This window comes from Pseudophryne corroboree, chromosome 7, assembly GCF_028390025.1.
Source record: "Pseudophryne corroboree isolate aPseCor3 chromosome 7, aPseCor3.hap2, whole genome shotgun sequence".
In the NCBI taxonomy this organism is placed as follows: Eukaryota; Metazoa; Chordata; class Amphibia; order Anura; family Myobatrachidae; genus Pseudophryne; species Pseudophryne corroboree.
Window position 1 is genome coordinate 376,012,546 of NC_086450.1, and position 16,111 is coordinate 376,028,656.

General features: G+C 46.7%; 1 protein-coding gene across 1 annotated transcript in view; it reads left to right on the forward strand.

Moving 5' to 3' along the window:
* The window catches only part of LOC134945327 (cytochrome P450 2K1-like), a 228,138-nt gene that overhangs the window by 64,283 nt on the left and 147,744 nt on the right, over positions 1-16,111 (forward strand). The window contains exons 3-4 of the mRNA XM_063934531.1: positions 881-1,030; positions 6,170-6,330. Coding sequence (XP_063790601.1) covers positions 881-1,030; positions 6,170-6,330 — 311 coding nt within the window. The remainder of the gene's footprint in view (positions 1-880; positions 1,031-6,169; positions 6,331-16,111) is intronic.

Below are 16,111 nucleotides of genomic sequence, written 5' to 3' on the forward strand. Positions count from 1 at the left end.
TAATCTTTCTTTTAGAGTGCCCAGTCTCCTGCGGAGCCCGTCTATTCTCCATGGTCCTTACGGAGTTCCCAGCATCCACTACGGACTACGAGAAATAGATTTACCAGTGAGTAAAATCTTATTTTAAGCAGCCCGCACCAAGTGAATAAGGTATCACCTTTTACCTCCAAACAATACTTTATCAAACAAAATCACTGTGCATGCAGGCACTATATACTTAATATCTCTCTCTTTGAATCAGCATACCGGTCCTCTATTTGCAACAATCTATATATTATTCAAAGACATAAACATTAACAAGACATCATAGTGTAAATATATTTCTTTCCAATCAAATATGTGTTCCTCCTGGACTCTTACTAATATCAGTGGTCTACAATAGGAGTAGACAACTTGAACATATATCGAGAGCGGACACTGCCAATTATGGTTCCCCCTTAGATATTATTCTCAGGTATGGGTCAGATGGAACATGCAAAGAAAGAGACAATCCAATAGTGTAATGCTGGATTTACACACTCAGTCACCACAAATTTTGAAGTCATAAACTCTCACCAGAAGATTGTAGACAACTGAACAGACATAGGAGCGGACAATGCCTTATGCAATTCACATTAGGAACTGATGTGAACTAACAACTAACTTATGGCTTTTAAAAGTGAGACAGTCACCAGACCCTCTTTAAAAAGAGCGTGGTGATGCAATCATTTCAGCGTAGCCCCACCCCCGCTTTACAATGACTGCATTACCGGCATCCTTCTCCTGTGCGGCAGGATGCCGCGGGTGGTGGTTAGTGGGGGGTAAGCGGCATGCAAGAGACTTTCCTACTTATGGTCTACTGTAACTGCAACAACCTCACTTGTCATTTACTTAATTTCAGGTTTATTATTTAGTCATGGAGAGTTATGGAAATCTATGAAGAGGTTCACACTATCAGCACTGCGAGACTTTGGGATGGGGAAGAAAACTATTGAAGTGAAAATTCAAGAAGAATTAACCCCTCTCATAGAAGACATCAAATCTCACAATGGTAAGATAAGCTACCTGTATGCCTAATGTATGTTTGCCTACTCTGGCTTACTCTCATCCAAGCAAACTAGGGATGGCCATAAACAAATATCTTTTAATTATTTTTTGCAAGGTTCCAGGACAAGGAGCATAGCTCTGCCCCTGACACCTGCTAAGCCCCACCCACTCCCATTTTTTTATTGGCCCGCAGCCCAGCCAACACCTTTCAGCAGTGGCCAGTGAGTGGCGCAAACCATCGATGGTTCGCCATAGATGGTGTATGCATTGGTGTTTCTATCATGGGTGCAATGTGTGTGGTGCCCACGGGCCCCTGGCTCCAGGGAGGCCCACACCGCACCCATATTTTAGTACTCACCTCTCCGGAGTCCAGCGTCGGGTGCTGCAGCCGTTGCTGTTGCGCAAAAAATCCCTTCCAAAATGGCCGCTGCACATGCCCAGTTTGAATTTTGTCTCCGGAACATGGCAGGCGCCATGTTTACAGAGACCTGTGCATGCGCAGTAAGCTCCGGCACAGTGTCGGAGCCTACAGCACCGTGTAAAGGAGGGGCCCACCCCGGAGTCTGCACGCGGGACTGCTCCTCGCTTAAGACGCCTATTCACCACTGTTTTGATAAGTATGACAGCGAGTGACAGGAGCCTCCCACCCCTTTTCCGACCTCTGGCTGACTCTCCTTTTCCAGTTCAGCAGCACTCTGTAGGGCACTGATGCGATGATTAAAGGCAGTGTGTGTGTGTGTGGGGAAGGGGGGGGGGGAAGTGAGGCTGGGGTAACTTGTCCCCTGTGCCTCCTCTCAATCTAGCTCTGCCGGGTACAACATGCTATAGAGGAAACTGAAAGTAAACTACAGCTCAAGGCAGCAAGGGCTACTGGGAGATGTAGTTTATTCACAGCACAGCAGTGTAGTGTGCCCGGCTCCATTATAGGCGGCAGCTAGTAGAGTCTGGAACTTGAGCTCCGCCGTCTCTAAGCGACCGCTGCCACATAGGGAGAGGGGTGTCAGCGCCCTCTCCAATCCAGTGCCCAGGTCGATGCCTCCCTAGCCTCTCCTAGTTGCAGCAATGTGATACACTTCTACTACATTTAGGGGAATCATGTGTGTTTTTTAGGAATCGGGATAGGATGGCACAACCTGATGGCCCAGTTCAGGTATCAAAAGCAAGTCAAGAGCCACTGAAACGCCAGAGACCTCACCACTGGTTATAAGGGGTTAAATTGCGGAGGTTTTCTTCATCTAGAAAACGGAACCCCTTCATTGGCATGATGAATTAGTCATTGTTTTAGGGGGTTCTCATCAGACTGTTGCACACCAAAGTAGAGAGGTATGATCAAAAGCAAAAATTTGGTAAATGTATCCTAACAGCTCCTTATTCGAGTGCCGGCTCTGACCAATTTGATGCCATAGGCAAGATTTTATCTGGTGGCCCTCCATGTGAGACCTTTGGCGTGCGCGTACACAAAAAGGGGGCATGGCTTCATGGAAGGGGCATGGTCTGACAGAAGGCATAGCTTCGTGGTTCTGTACTCCCCTTCCCTCATTGTGTTGTGCTCCCCATCCCACACAGCCTCTTCCCCTCTTGTGCCTCTCCAGCCCACACAAGTGTCTCTTCAGCCCCAGCTCAAGAACGTTGTTAAAATAGTGCACACTAATATATATGAGGGATGATCGGTTCGGATTCTGAGGAATCTGAACCGCTCCGAACACGGGAATCTGAGTGCACACGAGCCTGAGGCTCTGGTGTTCTCGCCAGACTTGGATTCCCCACCAAGTCCGAATGTCCTCTTCCCAGTGTTGGATTCTTGCGGGACTTGGATTGTATGAAAGGTGCTGCGCCATTTCCCTGAGATAGCAGCACGCTGACGTGTGCTTCGCTTACTCTGCAATTAAAAACAAAAACATAACTGCATTATGGGAGACATTTGTGTCCGTATAGTATATGTAAGGGAATACACTGGCATTAAAAAAATACTAATTTAGGGGGGGACATTTGTGTCAATATAGTATATGTAAGTGGATACACTGGCAGTGGGGACTGAGTATGTCAAACCTTCCACAGATTTCCTCAAAACCTGTATCTCTTTTTCATTATGTGACATCCTACTTGAAATCTGGGATATCATTCCCCTTAAAGAATCCACCCACAGGGGTTCGGATTCGGATGGCTGAGAAAGCATATTGCAGTCCTGAGTACATGGAAGAAACTCTTCAGGAGAAGATAAACACTCTGCAGCACAGGACACAGAGTCCCTAGACATGTTAATGTGAGAAACACACCTACACACCTACACACACACACACACACACACACACACACACACACACACACACACACACACACACACACACACACACACACGAAAATGTCAGACACAGTTTCCCCCAGAGTACCTTCAGAGAGTCACAGAGTATAAGGAGCCAGCCACACAGCGCCCCTGTGGGCAGTTATTATGATAAAAGCCCGACGCTGACTAGCCAACCTTAATAGATCTACAGTATTAGCATTATCACCACACTTCCCCCCTGTCTATAACACCCTGGTACTGCAGAGGATAGCTGGAGTTATGTGGATGGCAGCGCTCCCTGTCAGCGTTCTGTTCTTCAGATCTGCAGGGAGATAATGGCGCTGGTGAGTGCTGGATCCACTCTGAGGAGAAGCCCCGCCCCCTGTAATGGCGCCCGGCTTCCCGCACAAATTGTATTATACTGGCCTGAGTATTTTATTGCTAACAGCGGGATTAGCCCCTGTTTGCTGACTGACCAGTGTAGGGTATCAGCGCTGGCTCAGGACGCCCCTCAAGCGCTCACAGCATGTGTTGCTGAGCCTGCATTGGAGCGCAGCATGTCAGAGCTGCTCTCCCACCCTTGGATTGATAAAATCCGAGATGAAATGGTATGCTCTAACTCAGCCAGTGACCTGCTCAATTCCCTACCTGAACCCTCTGGCACTTTCTCTTCATTTGATCCCACAAGTGAAGATGAAGTATCAACACTCTTTTCATCCTCCTACTCCACTACCTCTCCTCTTGATCCTATACCCTCACAGGTCAGTAAAACTTTGTCTCCTGTGCTTATCCCAACCTTAACTAAAATCTGTAATCTCTCTCTCTCTATTGGTATCTTTCCCTCTCTGTTTAAACATGCAGTCATTACTCCCATTCTAAAAAAACACAACTCTGACCCAAACACACTCTCTAACTACCGTCCCATTTCTCAGCTACCCAGTCCCTCCAAGCTACTTGAGAGGCTTGCCTACACTCGCCTTACACACTTTCTTAACTCGCACAACTTATTGGATCCACTTCAGTCAGGCTTTCGTGCCCAACACTCCACAGAGACGGCACTGACCAAAGTAGTGAATGATCTAGTCACTGCTAGATCAAAAGGCCATTACACACTACTTATTCTTCTAGATCTCTCTGCTGCTTTTGACACTGTTGACCACTCTCTTCTCATACAAACACTACAATCCCTAGGTCTTCAGGACACAGACCTTTCTTGGTTCTCATCCTACCTATCTAATTGCTCTTTCAGTGTTCACTTCTCTGATTCTACCTCCTCTTCTCTACCTCTATCAGTTGGAGTACCGCAAGGCTCAGTCTTAGGTCCTCTGCTTTTCTCAATCTATACCTCCTCTCTTGGTAAACTAATCAGCTCCTTTGGATTTCAGTATCATTTGTATGCTGATGATACTCAAATCTACCTATCCTCCCCAGATTTGTCACCACCAGTATTGGCTCGTGTCACTGGATGCCTGTCTGCCATTTCATCTTGGATGTCATCTCGTCACCTCAAACTCAACATTTCCAAAACCGAATTAATTATTTTCCCACCAGCAAAGAGTAGTTACCAACCTGATATCTCTATAACTGTTGACAATGCAACTATCCACCCCACCCCACAAGCTCGTTGCCTAGGTGTCACCCTTGACTCTGAACTGTCCTTTGTTCCACACATTCAATCTGTCTCTAAATCATGTTACATGCACCTTAAAAACATATCCAAAATATGCCCTTATCTTACACAAGACACTGCAAAAACTCTAATCCATGCACTCATCATCTCCCGCATTGATTATTGAAATAGTCTCCTTACTGGTCTTCCCAAACATAGGCTATCACCACTTCAATCCATTTTAAATGCAGCTGCGAGGCTAATCTTCCTCGCCAGACGTTCTTCATCTGCTGATCCGCTCTGTCAGTCCCTCCATTGGTTACCGGTATTCTACCGTGTCAAATATAAAATACTTTTACTTACATACAAGGCTATTAACCAAACTGCACCATCATATATCTCCTCACTCGTCTCAAAATATCTCCCTACCAGACATCTCCGCTCTGCACAAGATCTGCGTCTCTCATCCACATGTATTACCTGTTACCACTCAAAATCACAGGACTTTACCCGGGCTTCACCCACTCTGTGGAATGCACTCCCATGCACAATAAGACTCTCCTCTAGTCTCCAAACCTTTAAACGTTCTCTGAAAACTCATCTCTTCAGACAAGCCTACCAAATTTCAGACTCACACACATAACCTTCACAGCTTCCCTATCAAGTTACATCCCCTCTGTACAGTCCACATAAACTCACATTTTGTCTTCCAACATTGCTGGGTGATCATATCATATACAACCCATTAAGAACCTAGCAACCTGGGGAACCATTATGTGACAGGTAGCATCTATCCTTGTGTATCAATGCCTATTTCCCTATAGATTGTAAGCTTGCGAGCAGGGCCTTCCTACCTCTGTCTGTCTGTCTGTCTTTGCCCAGCTTTGTTCTATAATTGTTGTTCTAATTGTAAAGCGCAACGGAATATGCTGCGCTATATAAGAAACTGCTAATAAATAAAACAAAATAATTGTGCCGCCATTCCCGCCGGTGACCCACTAACGTGACCACCGGCGCTGTACTCACTACTCTTCTTTCTTCTGGCTGTAAATTCGACCTATTTTTGTCGAGAAATGCAGTTTTTTCCGACTGTTGGAAAAACCGGCACCACTTGAATAGACCCCGTACAGTACAATCCTGGTCAGAATCAAAGAATATCCCTGGTTCTAATGTACTAGTAAATTACAGGATTCTAACTTGTTTACCCATAGTAAATCCATCTTCCCTTTCTATCTGTTTGCTTGCTGTAGGGAAACCATTCGATAGCAAAGTCATACTGACCAACGCAATGGCCAATGTAATCTGCTCTATTATTTTTGGGAAAAGGTATGAGTATGATGACCAAAAATTTCAAAGACTGAGCAGATTGATGGAAGAAAACAGCAGACTGGTTGGAGCACCCTCTTTATTCGTAAGAGCCACTTTTATCTTTTGACTTTGCGATCCTACAATTACTGTAAGCATGTTCATATAATGGGGGTAATTCTGAGTTGATCGCAGCAGCAAGAAAGTTAGCAATTGGGCAAAACCATGGCCCTCATTCCGAGTCGTTCGCTCGGTATTTTTCATCGCATCTCAGTGAAATTCCGCTTAGTACGCATGCGCAATATTCGCACTGCGACTGCGCCAAGTAATTTTACAATGGAGATAGTATTTTTACTCACGGCTTTTTCATCGCTCCGGCGATCGTAATGTGATTGACAGGAAATGGGTGTTACTGGGCGGAAACAGGCCGTTTTATGGGCGTGCGGGAAAAAACGCTACCGTTTCCGGAAAAAACGCAGGAGTGGCCGGAGAAACGGGGGAGTGTCTGGGCGAACGCTGGGTGTGTTTGTGACGTCAAAACAGGAACGACAAGCACTGAACTGATCGCAGATGCCGAGTAAGTCTGAAGCTACTCTGAAACTGCTAAGTAGTTTGGAATCGCAATATTGCGAATACATCGGTCGCAATTTTAAGAAGCTAAGATACACTCCCAGTAGGCGTAGGCTTAGCGTGAGCAACTCTGCTAAATTCGCCTTGCGAGCGATCAACTCGGAATGAGGGCCCATGTGCACTGCAGGTGTGGCAGATATAACATTTGCAGAGAGAGTTAGATTTGGGTGGGTTATTTTATTTCTGTGCAGGGTAAATACTGGCTGCTTTATTTTTACACTGCAAATTAGATTGCAGATTAAACATACCACACCCAAATCTAACTCTCTCTGCACATGTTAAATCTGCCTCCCCTGCAGTGCACATGGTTTTGCCCAACTGCTACCAAAATTCCTGCTGTGATCAACTTGGAATTGCCCCCAATATACCTATTTTAAGTGTAAGTAGCATTTCTGATTGGAAAAGTCATTTTGATTTGCAGTACCCATTATGGGTATCAGAGAACAATTAATTAGATAATCGCAGCTCCTATAATTTGCTTAATTAGATGAACTGAAAAGGAATCTCAAGCCCAAAGACAACTATCAATAGTAGCACAATTATGGGATTTGTAGCTCAGTATCAGTGTGTAACAAAGATTACCTTCAGTACAGTTTGGTTTATTGTGGTATATTAAGCTATCTGGGACAGCCGGAGACAGAGGGCCTAATGGCATGTAGTTATGTGACCGGCGGTCAGGAAACAACCGCCGGTCACAATACCGACCACTACATCCCACCCACTCGAAATCCTGACAGTCGGCATGCCGACTAACAGGGACTATTCCCACTCGTGGGAGTCCACGTGTTCCCATAGAGTGGGAACAGAACTTGTAGCGAGTGCAGCTCGCAAGGCGATTTTGTTGCGCTCACCCATTCCCCGGCTAGCATTCAGCGTCCAGGATCACGGTTTAATTTCAGACACGCTGGGGGCTGTGGAAGCACTTCTGTACATTGCAATGTAAAAAACCACACCAAAAATGGGCGCAGTCACATTTGACCTCTAGCGCCTGTCTCCCCGGCGGCCGGTCTTTTAATGGTTCTTTGTAAACTGCAATGTGCAGAAGCGCTACCCCCCCCAACATCGGCATTCAGCGGCTGGGATCACGGCATCGGGATGCTGACCGCCTGGATCCCAGCCGCCGGTAACACAACCCAACCCGGCCTAATTAATGTTTGTAAGAAATTACACAGCTGCAAGGAAGCCGTGTAAGTAAAATTCAAATGCAGCATGAGGCATTTAAAATACACATAGCAATACAGGAAACCATGTGAATCTGCTGAACAAAATGGTGACTTTTGAATGGGTACAGTTATTTGCATAGGCTAATTGGAGTGCTTGCAAGACCAGATGAAGACTTTGGGAGGTCCAGAGCCCTTAAGACAGTGGGAGGCGAGCCCTAAGATGTAAAATTAAAATCTTAGTATCATCTCATTCCCAAGATAGAGTTACTATTAGATGGTTAATATTAAAATGACAGTCAGTACTTTTTCACATATTTTGCAAATCTGTGTCCTAGTGGCAGTGCCGTAACCAGACATTTTAGCCATGTGTGTAAGAAACAGCATCGGCGCCCCCAATGGAAAATAGGGCCAGTGCGCCAAAAATTAGAGGGCCATGGCTTCATGGGGAAGGGGCGTGGCTAAAAAATAATACCAATTCATATTACACTGTACAGTATTCTCCATTATTCAGTAGTGCCACTTACACACATAATACCAGGTAAGCTCCTTTTACACATTACACCAGGTAGAGTACCCTTTTACACATTGTGAGTAAAGCCGGGAGACCAATGCAGTCAGACTTTATGTATTACATAGTGAAATAGAGGCCTGGAACACACGCAGCTACGCGCATGCGTGCGCCACGAAAATTTGAAGCAAAAGGACTCCAGGCTGTTAGGGAAAAATCACTGACTGAGGAAGCCGCTGAAAAACGGAGAAAGGTGGAGAAACGCGTTTTATTACCCTGCGGACATCAGGAGAGATCTCTATACATCTAATATCTCCTTCATGCTGTGGAACCAGATTCGGACCTTCAGCTATGACCCAATAAATGAATTTGCTACCAAGGCCGGGAGTGAATGGACCAGTGTTTCCTATTAGTCCAGTGAGGACAGATGCGGTAATATTGACTTTTTAAATTACCAAACATGGCCATGTTTTAATTACATTGGAGCGGTGCCTGCCACTCTAAGAGTTATATCCTTAATTGATTGCTGAGGACTTTGGCATATAAAAGGGATCGATGAAACAACTTGAGCACAATTGTGTTTAATAGTTTGCCGTTTACGGACTAAGACTCTCAGTGGCTAAACAATCAAGACTTTTATGGTATGGTGTTTTAAATCCACGGCTGTGGATAATTTTCCCTGAAGTGCACTGGGGACACAATATATCTTTTATAAAGTGGTTAACAGTATCTTTTTTAGATGTGGATGTTTGGTTAGGAAACAAGGTGCAACAAAAGTATCATTATTTGTCCAGGCTCAGCAGAGGCTGTTAGCATAACTGAATCTATTTGATCTAATCTGATCTCTGGAGCTTGGAGAAATAAAATAAGAATATATGCTTTTTATAACAACTGTTGCATATTACGTGTTAAAACCATATTGGAGTTTATGTGTGAAATATAAAAATTCCTATTTTAGGATGTTATAGAAAGGAATAATAAATAATAAAAAAGCCTTTTTAATACAGTTTACCAGCGCTTTCTATTGCTTTTGTTTTTATTCTAATCTAAGGGCTGAGTATTCCCTAATTGAAAGCTGCGACAATTGTGTAAGGGATTTGGTTGGTGCCAAGAAATTCTGTTGTTTTCATCTTTTTACGGCAGGAAGAGCCCCCTTTTTACGCATTATGGCAGGTAGAGCCGCCTTTTACACATTACTCCAGGTAGAGCCCCTGTAACACAATACGGCAGGTCGAGTCCACTTTTACACATTATGGCAAGTAGAGTCCCCTTTTACACATTAAACCATGTAAAGTCACGAGAGGGAGAGAGAGATAGGGATGGGAGGGAGAGAGAGAAAGAAAGGAGACTGGCAGAGATACAGAGATACTTCCCCTTCAGTTAATGTACCCTCACACCCAGGGCCAGCCCAAGCTAATTTTTTTGGGTAAGCAAATATAACTTTTGGCGTCCCTTGATGGGATAAACATTTTATGGGACAGAGCACGCCTAAGGCGCGTGACACAAAAAAAGAGTGTGGGCTCAAGAAAGGGGAGTGGCCACAATTGTACTCTCAAATGTACAGGGAGATAGTAGGTAACTGGGGAAGCAGGTATGACAGGGAGATAGTGGGCGACTGGTGAGTCAGGAGTGACAGGTACATAATGGATGACTGAGGTAGGGGTGACAGGGAGATAGTGGATGACTGAGGAGGCAGGGTTGATAGGGAGATGGTGGGTGACTGAGGAGGCAGGGGTGATAGGGAGATGGTGGGTGACTGAGGCAGGGATGACAGGTAGAGAGTGGGAGACTGAGGCATGGGTGACTGGGAGATAGTGGGTGACAGGCAGGGGTGACGGAGATAGTTGGTGACAGCTAGGGGTGACAGGTAGATAATGGGTGACTGAGGCAGGGGTGACAGGGAGATAGTGGGTGACTGAAGCATGGGTGACAGGGAGATAGTGGGTGACTGAGGCAGGGTGACAGGGAGAGAGTGGGTGACTGAGGCAGGGGTGACGGGAGATAGTGGGTCACTTGTTAAGTTTGATTAACTTTCAGGAAAGAAAAGCAATACCTTAAATGCACAGATGTTAAGGCCGCTGCGACCGCTAAGAGTGCGTGTGTAAAACCCCTATGAAATGCGTACACGTTGCGTAAGCACGCCGACACGCTGTAAGCACAAAGTAGCTACACGTGCGGCGGAATACACTTTTTATAACCCCTAACAGGAAAGGAATGCGACACCATGTTAGGCGCGGTGGCTCACGCCAGCGCCCGACCGCTGCTAAGCAACGGTCCCGGCGCGTCATGTCCGCCGCGCCTCATCCTACTCCCCGCTTGGCGCCTGGCAACACCAGGATGCTGAGTGCTCTGAGCCGCCGGGTCCTTGGCAACGGGGACCCCACAGGCGGATCGCGCTCCCCGTTGCCATATAAGTAAATTGCACCTGTCAGTTTGTGGTCGTGCAGCATGGCAGCTGCGCGACATTATCAATTTAGGGTCTCTGCAGCTATTGGTGCAGATTCCTGTTATATTCTCCCTCAGTGCCTTACACAGACGCCGGTGATAGCTTCCTGTGAGCTGTCCCTGCTCTGGAGAATTCCTTGTTCAGTGTTCTGTCATCTGATCTACCCTGTTCCAGTGGTCCTGAGTCCTGGCGTTTGGAAGCCGGTCATAGGAGTCCTTCCAGCCCTCCAGATTTAAACTAGTGCCTGTTATCTCGGGGTTCTCTTCACTGGTGGTTACTTTCCCGGTGTTTTGAGTAGCGGCTTCTGCCGCGTCTTGCGGCCTAGGCCGTAGTATTCTTTTGTTATCCTTGTTGCTGGTGTTTTTGCGGAGGTTTCCACCCTAGCTGTCCTCCCTGGTACACGACGGTGCCATGTAGGGTGTGGACAGTATTACCTTTGTTGTCCTTGTCCTTTGGCAGCAGTGCCGCACATACGTTTTGTTTGAGTTTAGTAGTAGCCCCTTGCTCTGTTCTGTATTTAGTTAGAGGTCCCTTTGTTCTTACCCCGTCTCAGTTTACGCCTTGTCTCCAATTAAGACCGGGGGGCATTGGAGTTGGGCAGACTTAATCCACCCTTCAAACGCGGCTGCCGTGGGCCCATGAACACATAGTCTCGCAAGCGTAGACTGACCACGCGGATGCAACAGCGGAATTAGGTTCCTAGGGGTTGCTGTTGAGCTTCGCTAATTACAGCATTACGTTTCTGTGCTCTTAACTAACCCACTCACTATCTTACGTTCTGAGCACAGAGAACGTAACATTATCACCGGCCCAAAAACAACAACAACAAAAAAAGGGCTATTTCCGATATTCTAGTCAGGGTGGCCTTGAAATTCTGTCCTCATGAATCCGGCAGCATTAGGACAGAATCCCAGCCAGCTTTTGGCCAATCAGATTCAGGAACTCACTCAGATGGTTCAGGATCTTACCTTTCGGGTAAGGTCGCAGGAAGATCTTCTGCGAGCCTCCCCGGGTATGATTCCTGAACCAAAGATGCACCTTCCTGACCGCTTTTCGGGTAACCGAAAAGATTTCTTTAATTTTAATGAAGCCTGTAAACTTTATTTTCGTTTAAGGCCCCGGTCCTCAGGTACAGAGTCTCAGCGGGTGGGCATTGTGATGTCTTTGCTTCAAGGCGATACACAAACCTGGGTTTTTGGGTTGAAATCCGATGATGCAGCCTTGCAAACAGTAGATGCCTTCTTTAAGTCATTAGGCTTTTTGTACGATGACCCAGATAGGGAAGCGTCGGCTGAGAGCCACCTGCGTGCACTTAAACAGGGTAAAAACCTCGCAGAGGCATATTGTACAGAATTTCGCCGTTGGTCGAACGACTGTGGCTGGAATGATCCTGCCCTGCGCAGTCAGTTTCGCCTCGGACTGTCTGAAGTAATCAAGGATAGTCTCCGTCAGTATCCAGCTCCGGAGACTTTAGATAAGCTCATGGAGCTTGCTATTAAGATTGATCGTCGTCTCCGAGAGTGGAGGGCTGAAAGAGGGGCTAATTTCAGGTCTAGTCCATGTGTGTATGCTCTCCCTGAGGACGTCGAGGAGCCCATGCAAGTGGGTCTCTCCCGGCTGTCTCCAGAAGAAAGAGCCAGAAGGCTAAATTCAGGGCTCTGCTTATATTGTGGTGGCAAGGGACATTTTGCGCGTAACTGCCCAAATAAACAGGGAAACGCTCTGACCTAGTGAATTGTGAGGGGGTTCACTTGGGTCTGCAGTTAATCTCCTCAAATGATTCCTTGTTAATTCCTGTAAAAATTTATTTTGGAAGTCTCAGTTCATTTGTTCCAGCCTTCATTGACAGCGGAGCTGCCGGGAACTTTATGGATCTTGCTTGGGCTCAGGCTTTGGGAGTTCCGCAGCTTCAATTAGATAGACCTATCACTATGCACAGACTAGACGGTGGTCCACTCTCTAATGGGGTAATTACTCATCGGACCCCTCCAGTACAGTGGGGGCCCTACATTCCAAAAAGATTGAGTTTTATCTCACCCATTGTCCGGCTGTGCCTGTCGTCTTAGGTCACCCCTGGCTTGCCCTTCATAATCCCACCATAGATTGGCGGTCTGGGGAAATTTCCCGGTGGGGTTCCTTCTGTGCTAAAGGATGTATTTCTTGTCCAGTCCGGGTCGCGGCTGTTACTCCGGAACTCATACTTTCGGTATACCAGGATTTTGCTGATGTTTTCTCTAAGGGTAACGTTGATATCCTGCCACCCCACCGGTCATATGACTGCGCCATTGACCTTGTCCCTGGTGCCACTCTGCCAAAAGGGAGACTTTATGCTTTATCTGGCCCCGAGACTAAGGCCATGGATGACTATGTACAGAAGAGCCTGAAGAAGGGGTTTATTAGGCCCTCGAAATCTCCGTTAAGTGCAGGGTTTTCTTTTTGTTGAGAAAAAAGACGGATCTCTAAGACCGTGCATAGACTATCGGGCCTTGAATAAGATTTCTATTAAAAACACCTACCCCTTGCCGTTGATTTCGGTGTTGTTTTATCAGCTCCGCACTGTAGTTATTTTCTCCAAAATCGATCTCAGAGGAGCCTACAACCTCATCCGAATAAGATCTGGGGATGAGTGGAAGACGGCTTTCAGTACTCAGACCGGACATTCCGAATATCTTGTGATGCCGTTCGGACTGTCTAACGCTTCTGCTGTATTTCAGGATCTGATAAACGACGTCCTCCGTGACTTTTTAGGGAAGTTCGTGGTCGTTTATTTGGACGACATTTTAATTTACTCTGAACAGCATGTTGTCCATGTGCGGCAAGTACTTCAAAGGTTGCAGGAGAACCATTTGTACGCTAAATTGGAGAAGTGTGATTTCCACATCACTGAGGTATCCTTTTTAGGGTATATTATTTCTCCAAAGAAGTTTTTTATGGAACCTAAGAAACTCCAGGCTATCCTAAGCTGGACGCAAGCCAACTGGTCGCCTCATGCCAAGTCTGCCTTCTGGGCCCTGAAACAGGCCTTTGTCTCAGCTCCAGTTCTCAGACACCCCAACCCTGATCTTCCCTTTATTGTCGAGGTGGACGCCTCAGAGGTTGGAGTGGGAGCCATTCTTTCTCAGGAAGACCCCAAGTCTCTGGTGTTACACCTTGTGCCTTCATGTCCAGGAAATTCTCCTCTGCTGAATCCAACTATGATGTTGGTAATCGAGAGTTGCTGGCAGTCAAATGGGCCTTTGAGGAATGGAGGCACTGGCTTGAAGGAGCGAAGCATACCTTTATGGTGTTCACTGACCACAAGAATCTACAGTATATTGAATCAGCAAAACGGCTAAATGCTCGGCAGGCGCGTTGGGCGCTGTTTTTTACACAATTCAAATTCATCATTACCTACAGGCCTGGTTCTAAGAATACTAAGGCCGATGCCCTGTCACGTTGTTTTCTTCCTGCTCACAATAACCACTCATCCGCAACTCCCATGGTCTCAACGTCCATCATCCGGGCCGGCCTCACACAGGATTTGTTCACACAACTTGTCCAGGTTCAGCAGCAGGCTCCCAGTGATACTCCTGTTGGTCGTCTCTTCGTTCCTGAGTGCTTGAGAGGCAGTGTCCTCGCAGAGTTTCATGATAGTAGGGCTGCTGATCATCCTGGTATTGCTAAAACCTTGGAGTTAATCTCTCGCTCTGTGTGGTGGCCTAATCTCTCCAAGGATGTTAGGGAATTTGTCCTTTCCTGTCAGGATTGTGCTAAGCACAAAGTGTCCCGATCCTTGCCGGTCGGCAACTCATGCCTCTTGCAATTCCACTCAGGCCATCGTCACACATTTCCATGGATTTCGTGGTGGATCTTCCTCTTTCATCCGGGTTCTGGGTAATTTGGGTAGTTGTGGACCGTTTTAGCAAAATGGCCCACTTCATTGCTTTACCCCCGATTACCCTCCGCTCAAGTTCTGGCAGTTCTGTTTCTCCGCCATGTCTTCAGGCTTCATGGTTTACCCGTGGATATAGTCTCTGACCGGGGACCACAATTTATTGCCCGTTTTTGGAAGCGTTTTTGTGCCTCGTTAAACATGAAACTTTGTTTAACGTCTGGATACCATCCACAGTCTAACGGGCAGACTGAATGTGTGAATCAGTCACTAAAACAATATTTACGTCTTTATACTGCCAAACTTCAGAACGATTGGTCAGATTTTCTTCCTCTGGCCGAGTTTGCTTACAATAACGCTTGCCATTCATCTACCAAGGAGTCTCCGTTCTTTTCAGTCCTGAGCTTTCACCCTAGAGCCAATTCCTTTACTCCCCATTATCCAGCTTCTTCTTTGACCTTAACCTCCCGTCTCAGAGTTATTTGGAGAAAGGTACACCTTGCCCTTAAGAAGAGTGCTTTTCGGGAGAATTTTTTTTCTGATAGGTTCCGACGCCCGTGCACATTTAAGGTAGGGGATAAGGTGTGGTTGTCAACCCCTAACATCAAGCTCTGACAACCCTCGGCTAGATTGGTACCCAGATTTATTGGACCGTTCCTTATTGTCAAAAAAGTCAATCCAGTGGCTTTTCGGCTACGGTTGCCAAAGTCACTTAAAATCGGCAACACTTTCCATTGTTCTCTATTGAAGCCATATGTTCTTTCCAGGAGATTTCCTCTTAAAATTTTCCAGTGTAGACCTCCGGTGGATGTTGAGGGTCAACAAGAATTCCTAGTGGAGAAGGTCTTAGATTCTAAATTTTCTTGTGGTCGGCTCTGTTTTTTGGTTCATTGGAAGGGGTACGGCCCAGAGGAAAGGTCTTGGGTCCTGGACAAGGATTTGCATGCCCCTAGGCTTAGGGGGTTGTTCTTTCAGGAATTTCCTCATAAACCCGGATATAGGGGTTCTTTAACCCCTCCTCAAGGAGGGGGGTACTGTTAGGCGCGGCAGCTCGCGCCAGCGCCTGACTGTTGCTAAGCAACGGTCCCGGCGCGTAACGTCCGCCACGCCTCTTCCTGCTCCCCGCTCAGCACCTGACAACGCCAGGACGCTAAGCGCTCTGAGCCACCAGGTCCTTGGCAACGGGGACGCCACAGGTGGACCGCGTTCCCCGTTGCCATATAAGTAAATTGCACCTGTCAGTTTGTGGTCGTGCAGCAGGGCAGCTGC